Genomic DNA, 19101 nt, shown 5'->3' on the forward strand with positions numbered 1-19101 from the left:
TTTTAACTCCCCCAGACCCCCCAGTGCCCCCCCAGACCCATTTAATGCCCCCCAATGGCCCCCAGACCCATTTTAACACCCCCAGACCCCCCAGTGCCCCCCAGACTCATTTTAACCCCCCCAGTGCCCCAGACCCATTTAATGCCCCCCAGTGCCCCCAGTGCCCCCCAGACCCATTTTTAACCCCCCCAGTGCCCCCCAGACCCATTTTAACTCCCCCAGACCCCTCAGTGCCCCCCCAGACCCATTTAATGCCCCCCCAATGCCCCCCACACCCATTTTAACCCCCCCAGTGCCCTCCCAGTGTCCCCCAGTGCCCCCCAGACCCATTTTAAACCCCCCCCCAGTGCCCCCCGACCCATTTTAACACCCCCAGACCCCCCAGTGCCCCCAGACCCATTTTAACCCCTCCAGTGCCCCCCCAGACCCCCCCAGTGCTCCCCAGACCCCTCTGAGCCCCCCAGACCCATTTGAACCCCCCCCAGTGCCCCCAGTGCCCCCCAGACCCATTTCAACCCCCCTCCAGTGCCCTCCCAGTGCCCCCCAGTGCCCTCCAGACCCTCCAGTGCCCCCCCAGACCCCTCAGTACCCCCAGACTCATTTTAAACCCCCCCAGACCCCTCAGAGCACCCCCCAGACCATTTGAACCCCCCCAGTGCCCCCCAGACCCCTCAGTACCCCCCTGACCCATTTTAACCCCCCCAGGACCCCCCAGACCATTTAATGCCCCCCCCAGTCCCCCCCCAGAACCCCCGGACTCATTTTAACCCCTCCAGTGCCCCCCCCCAGACCCCCCAGGTGCTCCCCAGACCCCTCCGTATCCCCCAGACTCATTTTAACCCCCCCAGACCCATTTTAAACCCCCCCCCCAGACTCCCCAGTGCCCCCTGACCCCTCTGAAGCCCCCAGACCCATTTTAACCCCTTCCATGCCCCCCCAGTGCCCCCAGACCCATTTTACCCCCCCCAGACTCCCAGTGCACCCCCAGACCCCATTTTAACCCCCCCCCCAGTGCCCCCCAGCCCCATTTTAACCCTCCTAAACCCCCCCTTAAAGCGCCCCCAACCCAATTTGGGCCGCCCCCAGACCCCTTTAATGCCCCCCCACCCCCCCCAGCCCCATTTCAACCCCCCCCCAGGACCCTTTTAAACGCCCCCTCCCTCCCCAAATTCCCCGCCCCTCCCCCACCTGGGGGCTGCCGCTGCGGCGCCGTTTGAGGGGGGTGGGGGAGCAGCTCCTCGGGGGGGGGCGGGGGGGGCTGGGCGGGGGGGAGGGGCTGCCCCGCGGGGGGGTCGGGGGGGGCCGCCCCCCTCTTCAGCTGCGCCCCCCCCCCTTTTGGTCGGGAAGTTCCTTTTCTGGGGGGGGGAGAGGGGAGGGGGGGGAGGGGGAAAAGTGAGGGGGGGGGGTCTGGAGGGGGGGGGAGGGGAACCTTGGCACAGCCCCTCCCCCACCGTTCCCAGTGCTCCCGAGTACATCCCCCCCGGTTGGCCCCCCCCCAGTTCCTCAAATTTCCCTCAAAAACCCCAAAAATCCCCTTTAAACTCCCCCAATTCCCCCTGAAAATTCCCCCCAAAATCCCCCAATTCCCCCCCAAAAATCCCCTTTAAACTCCCCCAATTCCCCCTGAAAATTCCCCCCCAAAATCCCCTTTAAACTCCCCCAATTTCCCCCCAAAAATCCCCTTTAAACTCCCCCAATTCCCCTGAAAATTCCCCCAATTCTCCCCAAAATCCTCCCAAAAATCCCCTTTAAACACCCCCAATTCCCCCCCAAAAATCCCCCCAAAAATCCCCTTTAAACTCCCCCAATTTCCCCCAAATCCCCCCAAAAATCCCCCCAAAATCCCCCAATTCCACTCAAAATCGCCCCAAAAATTCCCTTTAAACTCCCCCGATTCCCCCCAAAAAATCCCCCCCAAAATCCCCCAATTCCCCTCCAAAAATCCCAAAAAAATCCCACAATTCCCTCAAAAATCCCAAAAAGATCCCCTTTAAACTCCCCCATTCCCCTCCAAAAAATCCCCCAAAATCCCCAATTCCCCCCAAAAATCCCCTTTAAACTTCCCAATTTCCCCCCAAAAATCCCCCAAAATCCCCCAAATCCCCCCCAAAATCCCCCAACCCCCCCCAATTCCACCCAAAATCGCCCCAAAAATCCCCTTTAAACTCCCCCAATTCCCCTCGAAAAATCCCCCAAAACCCCTCCCCAGTTCCCCCAAAAATCCCCAACCCCCCCAATTCCCCCCCAAAATTCCCCAAATCCCCCCAATTCCCCCAAAAAAACCCCCCAAACCTCCCCATTCCCCCCAAAAATCCCCCCAAAATCCCCTCTAAACCCCCTAATTCCCCCCCAAAAATCCAATTCCCCAAAAAATCCCCTTTAAACCCCGCCAAAAATCCCCAAAATCCCCCCAAAACACCCCAAAAAAAAAACCAAAAAACCCCAACCCCCCAAAAGCGCCCCAGTTCCCCCAAATCCCCTTTAAAGCCCCCAAAAATCCCTCCAAATCCCCCCATTCCCTTCTCACCCCCCCCAAATCCCCTTTAACCTCCCCAAAATCCCCCAAAATCCCCCCAAAATCCCCCCATTCCCTCCAAATCCCCTTTAAATCGCCCCAAAATCCCCCCAAATCCCCCATTCCTTCTCAGCCCTCCCAATCCCCCTTTAACCTCCCCAAAATCCCCAAAATCCCCCCAAAATCCCCCAAAATCCCCCAAAAATCCCCCCCATTCCCTTCTCAGCCCTCCCAAACCCCCCTTTAACCTCCCCAAAATCCCCCAAATATCCCCCAAAATCCCCCAAAATCCCCCAAAATCCCCCCCATTCCCTCCAAATCCCCTTTAAATCGCCCCAAAAGCCCCCAAAATCCCCCAAACCCCCCCATTCCCTTCTCAACCCCCCCAAATCCCCTTTAACTCCCCCAAAATCTGCCAAAACCCCCCCAAAACCCTCCCCCAAACTCCCCCCATTCCCTTCTCAGCCCCCCCCAAATCCCCCTCTAACCCCCCCCAAATCCCCCCTCATTCCCTCCCCAGGCCCCCAAAATCCCCTCTAACCCCCCCCAAATCCCCCCCATTCCCTCCCCCAGGCCCCCCAAATCCCCTTTAACTCCCCAAAATCTGCCAAAAACCCCCCCAAAATCCCCCATTCCCTTCTCAGCCCCCCCCAACCCCCCTTTAACCCCCCCAAATCCCCCAAAACCCCCCCAAGCCCCCCCCTCTAACCCCTCCCCAGCCCCCCCAAGCGCCCCCCCCCTCACCTCGGGGTGCAGCAGGCTCCAGACCTGCTGGAGGGGGGGCAGCGCCCCGGGCCCGGGGGGGGACACGGGGCCCGGGGGGGAAACTCCAGAGCTGGGCCTGGGGACACGGGGACAGCTCGGGGACAGCTCGGGGACAGCTCGGGGACAGCCCGGGACAGCCCAGGGACACGGGGACAGCTCGGGGACAGCCCGGGGACATGGGGACAGCTCGGGGACAGCCCGGGGGACAGCTCGGGGACAGCCCGGGGACAGCCCAGGGACACGGGGACAGCTCGGGGACAGCCCAGGGACACGGGGACAGCTCGGGGACAGCCCGGGGACAGCTTGGGGACAGCCCGGGGACAGCCCAGGGACACGGGGACAGCTCGGGGACACCCTGGGGACAGCTCGGGGACAGCTCGGGGACAGCTCGGGGACAGCCCCGGGGACAGCCCAGGGACACGGGGACAGCTCGGGGACAGCCGGGACATGGGGACAGCTCGGGGACAGCTCGGGGACAGCTTGGGGACAGCTCGGGGACAGCTCGGGGACACGGGGACAGCCCGGGGACACGGGGACAGCTCGGGGACAGCCCGGGGACAGCTCGGGGACAGCTCGTGGACACCCTGGGGACAGCTCGGGGACAGCTCGGGGGACAGCTCGGGGACACGGGGAACAGCTCGGGGACAGCCCCGGGACACGGGACAGCCCCAGGGACACGGGGACAGCTCGGGGACAGCTCGGGGACATCCCCAGGGACACCCTGAGGTCACCCGGGGGACACGGGGACAGCCCCAGGGACACACCCCAGGGACACGGGGACACCCCGGGGTCACCCATGGGGGGACAGGGACACCCCGGGGTCACCCAGGGACACCTCCAGTGACCACCCGCAGGGACAGGGGGACACCGCCAGTGTCACTGTCCCCACCTGCCCCTGTCACCTGCTGTGACCCGCCGACGTCCCCAGCGGTGCCACACCCGCGGTGGGCACCAGCCCAGGGACACAACCCCCCCCCCAGCCGCGTCCCCTCAGGTGTCCCCTCCACGATGTCCCCATGATGTCCCCGTCAACGTCCCCTCAACATCCCTCAGTGTCCCCTCCACGATGTCCCCTCGATGTCCCCTCGATGTCCCCCAATGTTCCCTCAATGTCCCCTCAGTGATGTCCCCCTCCATGTCCCCTCAACGTCCCCTCAACGTCCCCACTGTCCCCTCAGTGTCTCCTCCACTATGTCCCCTCGATGTTCCCTCAGTGTCCCCTCAACGTCCCCCCGACGTCCCCTCAATGACGTCCCCTCAACGTCCCTTGATGTCCCCTCGATGTCCCCTCAGTGTCCCCTCAACATCCCCTGTGTCCCCTTGATGTCCCTCAATGACGTCCCCTCAGTGTCCCTTCAACGTCCCTTAATGTCCCCTCAGCATCCCCTTGATGTCTGCTCAACGTCCTCATCAATGTCCCCTCGATGTCCCCTCAGTGTCCCCTCAAACATCCCCTCAGTGTCCCCTTGATGCCCCCTCAATGTCCCCCCGATGTCCCCTCAGTGTCCCCTCAATGTCCCCTCAAGGTCCCCTCAACGTCTCTTCCATGTCCCCTCAGTGGTCCCCTCAACATCCCCTTAATGTCCCCTCAACATCCCCTCGATGTCCCCTCAATGATGTCCCCTCAACGTTCTCTCAATATCCCCTTGATGTCCCCCCGATGTCCCCTCAGTGTCCCCTCAACATCCCCTCGATGTCCTCAATGTCCCCTCAGTGTCCCCCCGATGTCCCCTCAATGACGTCCCCCTCAACGTCCCTTTGATGTCCCCTCAGTGTCCCCTCAATGACGTCCCCTCAACGTCCCTTTGATGTCCCCCTCCAGTGTCCCATCAGCGTCCCCTCAATATCCCCCCAATGTCCCCTCAATGTCCCTCAATGTCCCCTCCCTGTCCCTTCAACGTCCCTCCTGTGTCCTCTCAGTATCCCCTCAATGTCCCCTCACGTCCCCTCGATGACCCCTCAATATCCCCTCAGTGTCCCTTGATGTCCCTCAACGTCCCCTCCCTGTCCCTTCAATGTCCCTCAATGTCCCCCCAATGTCCCTCAACATCCCTCGATGTCCCCTCAGTGTCCCCTCAATGTCCCCTCCCTGTCCTTCAATGTCCCCTCAGTGTCCCCTCCCTGTCCCCTCCCTGTCCCCTCCCCTGTCCCCTCCCGATCCCCTCGATGTCCCCTCAGTGTCCCCTCAACATCCCTCAGTGTCCCCTCGATGTCCCCTCAGTGTCCCCCTCCCTGTCCCTCAATGTCCCCTTCCCTGTCCCTTCAATGTCCCCTCAGTGTCCCCTCAATGTCCCCTCCCTGTCCCCTCCCTGTCCCCTCGATGTCCCCTCAGTGTCCCTTCCTGTCCCCTCAGTGTCCCCTCAATATCCCCTCAGTGTCCACTTGATGTCCCCTCAACGTCCCCTCCCTGTCCCTTCAATATCCCCCCAATGTCCCCTCAATGTCCCCTCAATGTCCCCTCAATGTCCCTCAACATCCCTCAATGTCCCCTCAGCGTCCCCTCAACGTCCCCTCCCCGTCCCCTCGATGTCCCCTCAGTGTCCCTCAATGTCCCCCCAATGTCCCTCACTGTCCCTCAATGTCCCCTCACTGTCCCCTCAATGTACCCTCAGTGTCCCTCAATGTCCCCCCAATGTCCCTCAATGTCCCCTCAGTGTCCCTCAATGTCCCCTCAGTGTCCCCTCAATGTCCCCTCCCTGTCCCTTCAATGTCCCCTCACTGTCCCTCAATGTCCCCTCCCTGTCCCTTCAATGTCCCCTCAGTGTCCCCTCAATGTCCCCTCCCTGTCCCTTCAATGTCCCCTCAGTGTCCCCTCAGTGTCCCCCCCACTGTCCCCCCCGATGTCCCCTCAGTCCCCACCTGCTGCAGGCGCCCGATGCGGGCGGCGATGTCCCCTCGGTGACCACCGATGACGTCCCCTCGGTGGCCCCCGATGACGTCCCCGCGGTGGCCGACGTCCCCCCCGTGGCGGTGGCCGATGTCCCCTCCGTGCCGGTGGCCGCGGTGACGCCCGTGGTGGCAGCTCGGGGGCTCCTCCAGCTCGGGGGGGGTGGGTCTCGGGCCCGGGGGGCTCCCAGGGCTGCAGCGCCCGGACACAGCCCTGGAGGGGCTCCAGGGGGGCGGGGGGCGCCCGGGGGGGGGGCCCTGGGGGGACACGAGGGGACATGGGGACATCTGGGGGGGGCTCAGCCTCATAGAGACCCCCAGGGACCCCCCAAAATGGGGATCTGGGGGGGCTCAGCCCCATAGAGACTCCCAGAGTGGGGATTTGGGGGGGCTCAGCCCCATAGGGACCCCCAGAGTGGGGATTTGGGGGGGGCTCAGCCCCATAGAGACCCCCAGGGACCCCCGAAATGGGGATCTGGGGGGCTCAGCCCCATAGGGACCCCCCAGGGACCCCCGAAATGGGGATCTGGGGGGGCTCAGCCCCATAGGGACCCCCAGGGACCCCCGAAATGGGGATTTGGGGGGCTCAGCCCCATAGGGACCCCCAGGGACCCCCGAAATGGGGATCTGGGGGGGGCTCAGCCCCATAGAGACCCCCAGGGACCCCCCAAAATGGGGATTTGGGGAGGCTCAGCCCTATAGGGACCCCCAGAGTGGGGATTTGGGGGGGCTCAGCCCCATAGGGACCCCCAGGGACCCCCCAGAGTGGAGATTTGGGGGGGCTCAGCCCCATAGAGACCCCCAGAGTGGGGGTTTGGGGGGCTCAGCCCCATAGGGACCCCCAGGGACCCCCAGAGTGGGGATTTGGGGGGCTCAGCCCCATAGGGACCCCCAGGGACCCCCCAAAATGGGTATCTGGGGGGGCTCAGCCCCATAGGGACCCCCAGGACCCCCGAAATGGGGATTTGGGGAGGCTCAGCCCTATAGGGACCCCCAGAGTGGGTGTTGGGGGGCTCAGCCCCATAGGGACCCCCAGGGACCCCCGAAATGGGGATCTGGGGGGCTCAGCCCCATAGGGACCCCAGAGACCCCCCAAAATGGGGATTTGGGGAGGCTCAGCCCTATAGGGACCCCCAGAGTGGGTGTTTGGGGGGCTCAGCCCCCATAGGGACCCCCAGGGACCCCCGAAATGGGGATTTGGGGGGCTCAGCCCCATAGAGACCCCCAGGGACCCCCAAAATGGGGATTTTGGGGGGCTCAGCCCCATAGAGACCCCCAGGGACCCCCCAAAATGGGGATTTGGGGGGGCTCAGCCCCATAGAGACCCCCACAGTGGGGGTTTGGGGGGGCTCAGCCCCATAGAGACCCCCAAAATGGGGATCTGGGGGGGCTCAGCCCCATAGGGACCCCCCAAAATGGGGATTTGGGGGGGCTCAGCCCCATAGGGACCCCCAGAGTGGGGGTTTGGGGGGGCTCAGCCCTATAGGGACCCCCCACAGTGAGGGTTTGGGGGGGCTCAGCCCCATAGGGACCCCCCGAAATGGGGATCTGGGGGGCTCAGCCCCATAGGGACCCCCAGGGACCCCCGAAATGGGGATTTGGGGGGCTCAGCCCCATAGGGACCCCCAGGGACCCCCGAAATGGGGATCTGGGGGGGCTCAGCCCCATAGAGACCCCCAGGGACCCCCCAAAATGGGGATTTGGGGAGGCTCAGCCCTATAGGGACCCCCAGAGTGGGGATTTGGGGGGGCTCAGCCCCATAGGGACCCCCAGGGACCCCCCAGAGTGGAGATTTGGGGGGCTCAGCCCCATAGAGACCCCCAGGGACCCCCGAAATGGGGATCTGGGGGGGCTCAGCCCCATAGAGACCCCCAGGGACCCCCCAAAATGGGGATTTGGGGGGCTCAGCCCCATAGAGACCCCCAGGGACCCCCCGAAATGGGGATTTGGGGGGCTCAGCCCCATAGAGACCCCCAGGGACCCCCAAAATGGGGATTTGGGGGGCTCAGCCCCATAGAGACCCCCACAGTGGGGATTTGGGGGGGCTCAGCCCCATAGGGACCCCCAGAGTGGGGATCTGGGGGGGCTCAGCCCCATAGGGACCCCCACGGACACATTTTGGGTGGGGGAGGGGACACATTTGGAGTGGGGGAGGGGTGCCACATTGTGGGGTGGGGGTGACACATTTTGGGGAGGGGGGTGACACATTTTGGGTGGGGGAGGGGTTACACATTTTGGGGGGAGGGGGTGAACACATTTGGGGTGGGGGAGGGGTTACACATTTTGGGTGGGGGAGTGACACATTTTGGGGAGGGGGGTGACAGATTTTGGGTGGGGGGGTGACACATTTGGGGTGGGGGAGGGGTGACACATTTTGGGGGTAGGGGACACATTTTGGGTGGGGGGTGACACATTTTGGGGTGGGGGTGACACATTTTGGGGTGGGGGTGACACATTTTGGGTGGGGGCGCCACATTTTGGGGAGGAGTGACACATTTTGGGGGTGGGGGTGACACATTTTGGGGTGGGGGAGGAGTGCCACATTTTGGGGAGGGGGTGACACATTTTGGGGTGGGGGAGGGGTGCCACATTTTGGGGAGGGGTGCCACATTGTGGGGTGGGGGAGGGGACACATTTTGGGGTGGGAATGACACATTTTGGGGAGGGAGTGACACATTTTGGGGTGGGGGAGGGGGTGCCACATTTTGGGTGGGGGGTGCCACATTTTGGGTGGGGGGTGCCACATTTTGGGGAGGGGGTGCCACATTTTGGGGGTAGGGGACACATTTTGGGGGGGTGGGGGAGGGGTCAGCGCTTACCCCGGGGGGTAGAAGGCCTTGTGGGGTGGAGGGGCGGGCCCCCATTTCCGCTGGGGGGGGGGCGCGAGGTGGGGGGGCAGCGGCGCCGGCCCGAGGCTGGAGGAGCACCTGGGGGGAGGGGAGCGGTCAGCGAGCGTCAGTGAGGGGTCAGTGGGGGTTAATTGGGGTTAATTGGGGTTAATTGGGGTTAATTGGGGTCAGTGGGGTCAGTGTGGGGTCAGTGGGGGTTAATTGGGGTTAATTGGGGTTATTGGGGCTAATTGGGGTCAGTGGGGTCAGTGAGGGGTCAGTGAGGGGTCAGTGGGGTCAGTGAGGGGTCAGTGTGGGGTCAGTGTGGGGTCAGTGTGGGGTCAGTGGGGTCAGTTGGGGTCAGTGGGGGGTCAGTGGGGTCAGCGGGGGTTAATTGGGGTTAATTGGGGTCAGTGGGGTCAGTGTGGGGTCAGTGGGGGTTAATTGGGGTTAATTGGGGTTAATTGGGGTCAGTGGGGTCAGTGTGGGGTCAGTGTGGGGTCAGTTGGGTCAGTTGGGGTCAGTGGGGTCAGTGAGGGGTCAGTGAGGGGTCAGTGGGGTCAGTGGGGTCAGTTGGGGTCAGTTGGGGTCAGTGGGGTCAGTGAGGGGTCAGTGAGGGGTCAGTGGGGTCAGTGGGGGTTAATTGGGGTTAATTGGAGTTAATTGGGGTCAGTGGGGTCAGTGAGGGTCAGTGAGGGGTCAGTGAGGGGTCAGTGGGGGTTAATTGGGGTCAGTGGGGGTCAGTGGGGTCAGTGGGGTCAGTGGGGTCAGTGGGGTCAGTGTGGGGTCAGTGGGGTCAGTGTGGGGTCAGTGAGGGGTCAGTTGGGGTTAATTGGGGTCAGTTGGGGTTAATTGGGGTCAGTGGGGGTCAGTTGGGGTCAGTGGGGTCAGTGTGGGGTCAGTGAGGGGTCAGTTGGGGTCAGTTGGGGTCAGTGTGGGGTCAGTGGGGTCAGTGTGGGGTCAGTGGGGTCAGTTGGGGTCAGTTGGGGTCAGTGGGGGTCAGTGGGGGTCAGTGAGGGGTCAGTGGGGGTCAGTGGGGGGTCAGTTAGGGGTCAGTTGGGGGTTAATTGGGGTCAGTGGGGTCAGTGAGGGTCAGTGGGGTCAATGTGAGGTCAGTGTGGGGTCACTGTGGGGTCACTGTGGGGTCAGTTGGGGTCAGTGTGGGTCAGTGTGGGGTTAGTTGGGGTCAGTTGGGGGTCGGTTGGGTCAGTGGGGTCAGTTGGGGTCAGTTGGGGTCAGTTGGGGTCAATGTGGGGTCAGTGGGGGTCAGTGGGGGTTAATTGGGGTCAGTTGGGGTCAGTGAGGGTCAGTGTGGGGTCAGTTGGGGGTCAGTGAGGGGTCAGTGTGGGGTCAGTTGGGGTCAGTGAGGGGTTAATTGGGGTCAGTGTGGGGTCACTGTGGGGTCAGTTGGGGTCAGTTGGGGTCAGTGTGGGGTCAGTGTGGGGTCAGTTAGGGGTCAGTTAGGGGTCAGTTAGGGGTCAGTTGGGGTCAGTTGGGGTCAGTGGGGTCAGTTGGGGCCGTACACTGGGGGGGGGCAGTGGGGTCAGTTGGGGTCAGTGTGGGGTCAGTGTGGGGGTCAGTTGGGGTCAGTGTGGGGTCAGTTAGGGGTCAGTTGGGGTCAGTTGGGGCCGTACCTGGGGGGGGCAGTGGGGTCAGTTGGGGTCAGTGTGGGGTCAGTGTGGGGTCAGTTGGGGTCGATGTGAGGTCAGTGTGGGGTCAGTGTGGGGTCAGTTAGGGGTCAGTTGGGGTCAGTTAGGGGTCAGTTGGGGTCAGTGTGGGGTCAGTGTGGGGTCAGTTGGGTCAGTTGGGGTCAGTTGGGGTCACTGTGGGGTCAGTGTGGGGTCAGTTGGGGTCAGTTAGGGGTCAGTTGGGGTCAGTGGGGTCTGTTGGGGCCGTACCTGGGGGGGGGCTGTGGGGTCAGTGTGGGGTCAGTTAGGGGTCAGTTGGGGTCAGTGTGGGGTCAGTTAGGGGTCAGTTGGGGTCAGTGGGGTCAGTGGGGTCAGTTGGGGCCGTACCTGGGGGGGGCAGTGGGGTCAGTGTGGGGTCAGTTAGGGGTCAGTTGGGGTCAGTGGGGTCAGTGGGGTCAGTTGGGGCCGTACCTGGGGGGGGCAGTGGGGTCAGTGTGGGGTCAGTTGGGGTCAGTTGGGGTCAGTGGGGTCAGTTAGGGGGTCAGTTGGGGTCAGTTGGGCCGTACCTGGGGGGGGTCAGTGTGGGGTCAGTGTGGGGTCAGTGTGGGGTCCAGTTGGGTCGATGTGAGGTCAGTGTGGGGTCAGTGTGGGGTCAGTGTGGGGTCAGTTGGGGGTCAGTTAGGGGTCAGTTGGGGTCAGGTGTGGGTCAGTGTGGGGTCAGTTGGGGTCAGCTGGGGTCACTGTGGGTCAGTGTGGGGTCAGTTGGGGTCAGTTAGGGGTCAGTTGGGGTCAGTGGGGTCTGTTGGGGGCCGTACCTGGGGGGGGGCTGTGGGTCAGTGTGGGGTCAGTTAGGGGTCAGTTGGGGTCAGTTGGGGTCAGTGGGGTCAGTTGGGGCCGTACCTGGGGGGGGGCAGTGGGGTCAGTTGGGGTCAGTGTGGGGCAGTGTGGGGTCAGTGTGGGGTCAGTTGGGGTCAGTGTGGGGTCAGTTAGGGGTCAGTTAGGGTCAGTGGGGTCAGTGGGGTCAGTTGGGGCCGTACCTGGGGGGGGCAGTGGGGTCAGTTGGGGTCAGTGTGGGGTCAGTGTGGGGTCAGGTTGGGGTCAGTGTGGGGTCAGTTGGGGTCGATGTGAGGTCAGTGTGGGGTCAGTGTGGGTCAGTGTGGGGTCAGTTGGGGTCAGTGTGGGGTCAGTGTGGGGTCAGTTGGGGTCAGTGTGGGGTCAGTTAGGGGTCAGTTGGGGTCAGTGGGGTCAGTTAGGGGTCAGTTGGGGTCAGTTGGGGCCGTACCTGGGGGGCAGTGGGGTCAGTTGGGGTCAGTTGGGGTCAGTGGGGTCAGTTAGGGGTCAGTTAGGGTCAGTTGAGGCCGTACCTGGGGGGGGGCAGTGGGGGTCAGTGTGGGGTCAGTTAGGGGTCAGTGGGGTCAGTTAGGGGTCAGTTAGGGGTCAGTTGGGGCCGTACCTGGGGGGGGGCAGTGGGGTCAGTTGGGGTCTGTGTGGGGTCAGTTAGGGGTCAGTTGGGGGTCAGTTGGGGCCCGTACCTGGGGGGGGGCAGTGGGGTCAGTTGGGTCTGTGTGGGGTCAGTTAGGGGTCAGTTGGGGGTCAGTTGGGGTCAGTTGGGGTCAGTTGGGGTCAGTTGGGTCAGTTAGGGGTCAGTGGGGTCAGTTGGGTCAGTTGGGGCCGTACCTGGGGGGGGGCAGCCAGGCCCGGGGGGGTCAGTGTGGGGTCAATGTGAGGTCAGTTAGGGGTCAGTGTGGGGTCAGTTGGGGTCAGTTGGGGTCAGTTGGGGTCAGTGGGGTCAGTTGGGGCCGTACCTGGGGGGGGCAGTGGGGTCAGTGTGGGTCAGTTAGGGGTCAGTAGGGGTCAGTTGGGGTCAGTTGGGGTCAGTTGGGGTCAGTTGGGGCCGTACCTGGGGGGGGGCAGCCAGGCCCGGGGGGGCAGCCGGCCCAGCCCCCGCCGCAGCCCAGGCTCCCCACGGCGAAGGGGTCCCGTCCGGCCCGGCCCCCCAGGGGCTCCACGGCGCGATGCATCGGCCTGGGGGGCACACACGGGGGGGCCCTCTGCGGTCAGCCTGCCCCATAGATCCATCCCTGCCCCATAGATCCATCCCTGCCCCATAGAGCCATCCCAAATCCATCCCTGCCCCACAGATCCATCCCTGCCCCATAGAGCCACCCCTGCCCCATAGAGCCACCCCTGCCCCACAGAGCCATCCCTGCCCCATAGAGCCATCCCTGCCCCATAGAGCCACCCCAAATCCATCCCTGCCCCATAGAGCCACCCCTGCCCCATAGATCCATCCCCGGCCCCACAGAGCCACCCCTGCCCCATAGAGCCATCCCTGCCCCATAGAGCCATCCCTGGCCCATAGAGCCATCCCTGGCCCCATAGATCCATCCCTGCCCCATAGAGCCATCCCTGCCCCATAGAGCCATCCCCTCCCCCATAGAGCCACCCCTGCCCCACAGAGCCATCTCTGCCCCATAGAGCCACCCTGGACCCATAGAGCCACCCCTGCCCCACAGAGCCATCCCTGCCCCATAGAGCCACCCCAAATCCATCCCTGCCCCATAGAGCCATCCCTGCCCCATAGAGCCACCCCAAATCCATCCCTGCCCCACAGAGCCACCCCTGCCCCATAGAGCCACCCCAAATCCATCCCTGCCCCATAGATCCATCCCTGCCCCATAGAGCCACCCCGGCCCCATAGAGCCATCCCTGCCCCATAGATCCATCCCTGCCCCACAGAGCCACTCCGGCCCCATAGAGCCATCCCTGGCCCCATAGATCCATCCCTGCCCCACAGAGCCATCCCTGCCCCACAGAGCCACCCCGGACCCATAGAGCCACCCCGGCCCCATAGAGCCATCTCTGCCCCATAGAGCCACCCCGGCCCCATAGAGCCATCCCTGGCCCCATAGATCCACCCCGGACCCATAGAGCCACCCCGGCCCCATAGAGCCATCCCTGCCCCATAGAGCCACCCCGGCCTCATAGAGCCATCCCTGGCCCCATAGATCCATCCCTGCCCCACAGAGCCATCCCTGCCCCATAGAGCCACCCCGGCCCCATAGATCCACCCCTGCCCCACAGAGCCATCCCTGCCCCATAGAGCCACCCTGGACCCATAGAGCCACCCCCCGGCCCCATAGAGCCACCCCTGCCCCACAGAGCCATCCCTGCCCCATAGAGCCATCCCTGCCCCACAGAGCCATCCCAAATCCATCCCTGCCCCATAGAGCCACCCCTGCCCCATAGAGCCATCCCTGCCCCATAGAGCCACCCTGGACCCATAGAGCCACCCCCCGGCCCCATAGAGCCACTCCTGCCCCATAGAGCCATCCCTGCCCCATAGAGTCATCCCTGCCCCATAGATCCATCCCTGCCCCATAGAGCCACCCCTGCCCCACAGAGCCACCCCTGCCCCATAGAGCCATCCCTGCCCCATAGAGCCATCCCAAATCCATCCCTGCCCCACAGAGCCATCCCTGCCCCATAGAGCCATCCCTGCCCCATAGAGCCATCCCAAATCCATCCCTGCCCCACAGAGCCATCCCTGCCCCATAGAGCCACCCCTGCCCCATAGAGCCATCCCAAATCCATCCCTGCCCCACAGAGCCACCCCTGCCCCATAGAGCCATCCCTGCCCCATAGAGCCATCCCTGCCCCATAGAGCCATCTCAAATCCATCCCTGACCCATAGATCCATCCCTGCCCCATAGAGCCATCCTGGACCCATAGAGCCATCCCGGACCCATAGAGACACCCTGGACCCATAGAGCCATCCCCGGCCCCATAGAGCCATCCCTGCCCCATAGAGCCACACCCCGGCCCCATAGAGACACCCCTGCCCCATAGATCCATCACAGCCCCATAGAGCCACCCCCCGGCCCCACAGAGCCATCCCAGCCCCACAGATCCATTCCAGAGCCATCCCGGCCCCACCGATCCATCCCAGACCCACAGATCCAACCCAGATCCATCCCAGCACCCCCACAACCCCATAAAGAGCCCCACAACCCCATAACCAGCCCCACAACCCCATAACCAACCCCATAACCGCCCCACAACCCCATAACCGCCCCACAACCCCATAACCAGCCCCACAGCCCCATAACCGCCCCACAACCCCGTAACCAGCCCCACAACCCCATAACCAGCCCCACAACCCCATAAAGAGCCCCACAACCCCATAACCAGCCCCACAACCCCATAACCAACCCCATAACCACCCCACAACCCCATAACCGCCCCACAACCCCGTAACCAGCCCCACAGCCCCATAACCGCCCCACAACCCCGTAACCAGCCCCACAACCCCATAACCAGCCCCACAACCCCATAAAGAGCCCCACAACCCCATAACCAGCCCCACAACCCCATAACCAACCCCATAACCGCCCCACAACCCCATAACCACCCCACAACCCCATAACCAGCCCCATAACCACCCCACAACCCCATAACCGCCCCACAACCCCATAACCGCCCCACAACCCCATAACCAACCCCATAACCACCCCACAACCCCATAACCGCCCCACAGCCCCATAACCGCCCCACAACCCCGTAACCAGCCCCACAACCCCATAACCAGCCCCATAACCGCCCCACAACCCCATAAAGAGCCCCACAACCCCATAACCAACCCCATAACCGCCCCACAACCCCATAAAGAGCCCCACAACCCCATAACCAACCCCATAACCACCCCACAACCCCATAACCGCCCCACAGAGCCATAACCGCCCCACAACCCCGTAACCAGCCCCACAACCCCATAACCAACCCCATAACCGCCCCACAACCCCATAACCAACCCCATAACCACCCCACAACCCCATAACCGCCCCACAGCCCCATAACCGCCCCACAACCCCGTAACCAGCCCCACAACCCCATAACCAGCCCCACAGCCCCATAACCACCCCATAACCCCATAAACAGCCCCATAACCGCCCCATAACCCCCCATACAGCCCCATAACTGCCCCATAACCCCATAACCACCCCATAACCCCCCAGAGCAGCCCCATAACCCCATAAACAGCCCCATAACCACCCCATACCCCCCCATAACCCCATAAACAGCCCCATAACCACCCCATAACCCCCCAGAGCAGCCCCATAACCACCCCATAACCCCCCATACAGCCCCATAACTGCCCCATAACCCCAGTAACAGCCGATAACCGCCCCATAACCCCCCATACAGCCCCATAACTGCCCCATAACCCCATAAACAGCCCCATAACCCCCCCATAACTGCCCCATAACCCCCCAGAGCAGCCCCATAACCCCATAAACAGCCCCATAACCACCCCATAAGCCCCCATAACCCCATAAACAGCCCCATAACCACCCCATAACCACCCCATAACCCCCCATAACCCCATAAACAGCCCCATAACCACCCCATAACCCCCCAGAGCAGCCCCATAACCACCCCATAACCCCCCATACAGCCCCATAACTGCCCCATAACCCCATAAACAGCCCCATAACCCCCCATAACTGCCCCATAACCCCCCAGAGCAGCCCCATAACCCCATAAACAGCCCCATAACCACCCCATAACCCCCCATAACCCCCCAGAGCAGCCCCATAACCCCCCCATAGCCCCCCCATAACCGCCCCATAGCCCCCCCGGAGCCCCCCGGAGCCCCCCACTCACCACTCGTGGGCCGGGGGAGGGCTGGGTCCCCCCGGGGCCCCCCCGTGGGGGGGGGGAGGGGGCGGCTGCTGGGCGGGGGCGGCCCCTCCCTCACTGCCGCATACACCTGGGGGGGATGGGCACTTGTGGGGCAGGGACGGGCACTTGGGGGGCAGGGATGGGCACTTGGGGGGCAGCAAGGGCACTTAGGGGGCAGGGATGGGCACTTAGGGGGCAGCAGGGGCACTTGGGGGGCAGGGGATGGGCACTTAGGGGGCAGCAGGGGCACTTGGGGGGCAGGGACGGGCACTTGGGGGGCAGCAGGGGCACTTAGGGGGCAGGGATGGGCACTTAGGGGGCAGCAGGGGCACTTGGGGGGCAGGGATGGGCACTTAGGGGGCAGCAGGGGCACTTAGGGGGCAGGGATGGGCACTTAGGGGGCAGCAGGGGCACTTGGGGGGCAGGGATGGGCACTTAGGGGGCAGCAGGGGCACTTGTGGGGCAGGGATGGGCACTTAGGGGGCAGGGATGGGCACTTGGGGGGCACTTGGGGGGCAGGGATGGGCACTTGGGGGGCAGGGACGGGCACTTAGGGGGCAGGGACGGGCACCTGGGGGGCAGCAGGGGCACTTAGGGGGCAGGGACGGGCACTTGGGGGGCACTTGGGGGGCAGGGATGGGCACTTGGGGGGCAGGGACGGGCACTTGGGGGGCAGGGATGGGCACTTAGGGGGCACTTAGGGGGCAGGGATGGGCACTTAGGGGGCACTTGGGGGGCAGGGACGGGCACTTGGGGGGCACTTAGGGGGCAGGGATGGGCACTTGGGGGGCAGGGACGGGCACTTGGGGGGCACTTGGGGGGCAGGGATGGGCACTTGGGGGGCAGGGACGGGCACTTGGGGGGCAGGGATGGGCACTTGGGGGGCACTTAGGGGGCAGGGACTGGCACTTGGGGGGCACTTAGGGGGCAGGGACGGGCACTTGGGGGGCAGGGATGGGCACTTGGGGGGCACTTGGGGGGCAGGGATGGGCACTTGGGGGGCACTTAGGGGACAGGGATGGGCACTTAGGGGGCAGGGATGGGCACTTGGGGGGCACTTAGGGGGCAGGGATGGGCACTTGGGGGGCACTTGGGGGGCAGGGATGGGCACTTGGGGGGCACTTGGGGGGCAGGGACGGGCACTTGGGGGGCAGGGATGGGCACTTGGGGGGCAGCAGGGGCACCGGGGCACTTGGGGGGCAGGGGAGCAGTTTTGGGGCACTTTTGGGGCACTTTTGGGGCAGTTTTGGGGCATTTCCAGGGCATTTTTAGGGCACTTCGGGAGCAGCTTTGGGGCCGCTCTGGGGCATTTTTAGGGCACTTTTGGGGCAGTTCTGGGGCAATTTTGGGGCAGTTCTGGGGCAATTTTGGGGCAGTTTTGGGGCAGGTTTGGGGCACTTTTAGGGCAGTTCCAGGGCAGCTCCGGGGCAGTTTTGGGGCCGTTTCGGGGCAGTTTTGGGGCAGGTTTGGGGCAGTTTTGGGGCAGGTTTTGGGGCAGTTTTGGGCACTTTTGGAGCAGTTCCGCAGCAATTTCGGAGCAGGTTTGGGGCAGTTTTGGGGCACTTTGGGACCAGCTTTGGGGCCGTTTTGGGGCAGTTTCAGGGCAAGTTCGGGGCAGTTTCGGGGCAATTCTGGGGCACTCCTAGGGCAGTTCTGGGATCAGTTCTGGGGCACTTTTGGGGCACTTTTGGGGCACTTCTGGAGCAGTTCCTCAGCAATTTCGGAGCAGTTTTGGGGCAGTTTTGGGATCAGTTCTGGGATCAGTTCTGGGGCACTCTTAAGGCACTTTTGGGGCAGTTTTGGGGCACTTTTGGGGCAGTTTCGCAGCAATTTTGGAACAGTTTTAGGATCAGTTCTGGGGCAGTTTGGGGGCACTTTTGGGGCAGTTTTCGGGCAGTTTTGGGGCAGGTCCAATTGGGGCACTTTTAGGGCACTTCGGGAGCAGCTTTGGGGCCGTTTTGGGGCCGGTTTGGGGCACTTCGGGACCACCTTTGGGGCCGTTTTGGGGCCGTTTTGTGGCACGTTTGGGGCAGTTTTGGGGTCGGTTTGGGGCAGGTTTGGGGTCGGTTTGGGGCAGGTTTGGGGCAGTTCGGCACCACCTTTGGGGCCATTTTGGGACCACCTTCGGGGCAGTTTCGGGGCAGTTTTGGGGCCGGTTTGGGGCACTTCGGGACCACCTTTGGGGCCGTTTTGGGGCAGTTTTGGGGCACTTCGGGACCACCTTTGGGGCCGTTTCGGGGCCGTTTTGTGGCAGGTTTGGGGCAGTTTTGGGGTCGGTTTGGGGCAGGTTTTGGGGCAGGTTTGGGGCACTTCGGGACCACCTTTGGGGCCGGTTTGGGGCAGTTTTGGGGCCGGTTTTGGGGCAGTTTTGGGGCACTTCGGGACCACCTTTGGAGCCGTTTTGGGGCAGTTTCGGGGCAGTTTTGGGGCCGGTTTTGGGGCAGTTTCGGGGCAGTTTTGGGGCACTTCGGGACCACCTTTGGGGCCATTTCGGGGCCGTTTTGTGGCAGGTTTGGGGCAGTTTTGGGGTCGGTTTGGGGCAGGTTTTGGGGCAGGTTTGGGGCAGTTCGGCACCACCTTTGGGGCCGTTTTGGGGCCATTTTGGGGCAGTCCGGGACCACCTTTGGGGCCGTTTCGGGGCAGGTTTGGGGCAGTTTTGGGGCAGGTTTTGGGGCCGGTTTGGGGCAGTTTTGGGGCACTTTGGCACCACCGTTGGGGCCGTTTTGGGGCCGTTTTGTGGCAGGTTTGGGGCAGTTTTGGGGTCGGTTTGGGGCAGGTTTTGGGGCAGGTTTGGGGC

At 63.6% G+C, this 19101-nt stretch overlaps 2 protein-coding genes across 2 annotated transcripts in view; both read right to left on the reverse strand.

Annotated features, from left to right (window-relative positions):
- KDM6B (lysine demethylase 6B) overlaps positions 1-19101 on the reverse strand; it is a 63108-nt gene that overhangs the window by 25887 nt on the left and 18120 nt on the right. Inside the window, 7 exon segments of the mRNA XM_048293251.1 lie at positions 3260-3304; positions 3306-3356; positions 6140-6394; positions 8194-8243; positions 8986-9093; positions 12523-12647; positions 16287-16392. Coding sequence (XP_048149208.1) covers positions 3260-3304; positions 3306-3356; positions 6140-6394; positions 8194-8243; positions 8986-9093; positions 12523-12643 — 630 coding nt within the window. The 5' untranslated portion in view covers positions 12644-12647; positions 16287-16392.
- The window catches only part of EFNB3 (ephrin B3), a gene marked incomplete at its 5' end in the record, with an annotated part of 34290 nt that continues 32043 nt past the window's right edge, over positions 16855-19101 (reverse strand). Inside the window, one exon of the mRNA XM_048293252.1 lies at positions 16855-16875. Coding sequence (XP_048149209.1) covers positions 16855-16875 — 21 coding nt within the window. The remainder of the gene's footprint in view (positions 16876-19101) is intronic.

The sequence above is a fragment of the Corvus hawaiiensis genome (assembly GCF_020740725.1).
Source record: "Corvus hawaiiensis isolate bCorHaw1 chromosome 38 unlocalized genomic scaffold, bCorHaw1.pri.cur SUPER_38a, whole genome shotgun sequence".
Lineage (NCBI taxonomy): Eukaryota > Metazoa > Chordata > Aves > Passeriformes > Corvidae > Corvus > Corvus hawaiiensis.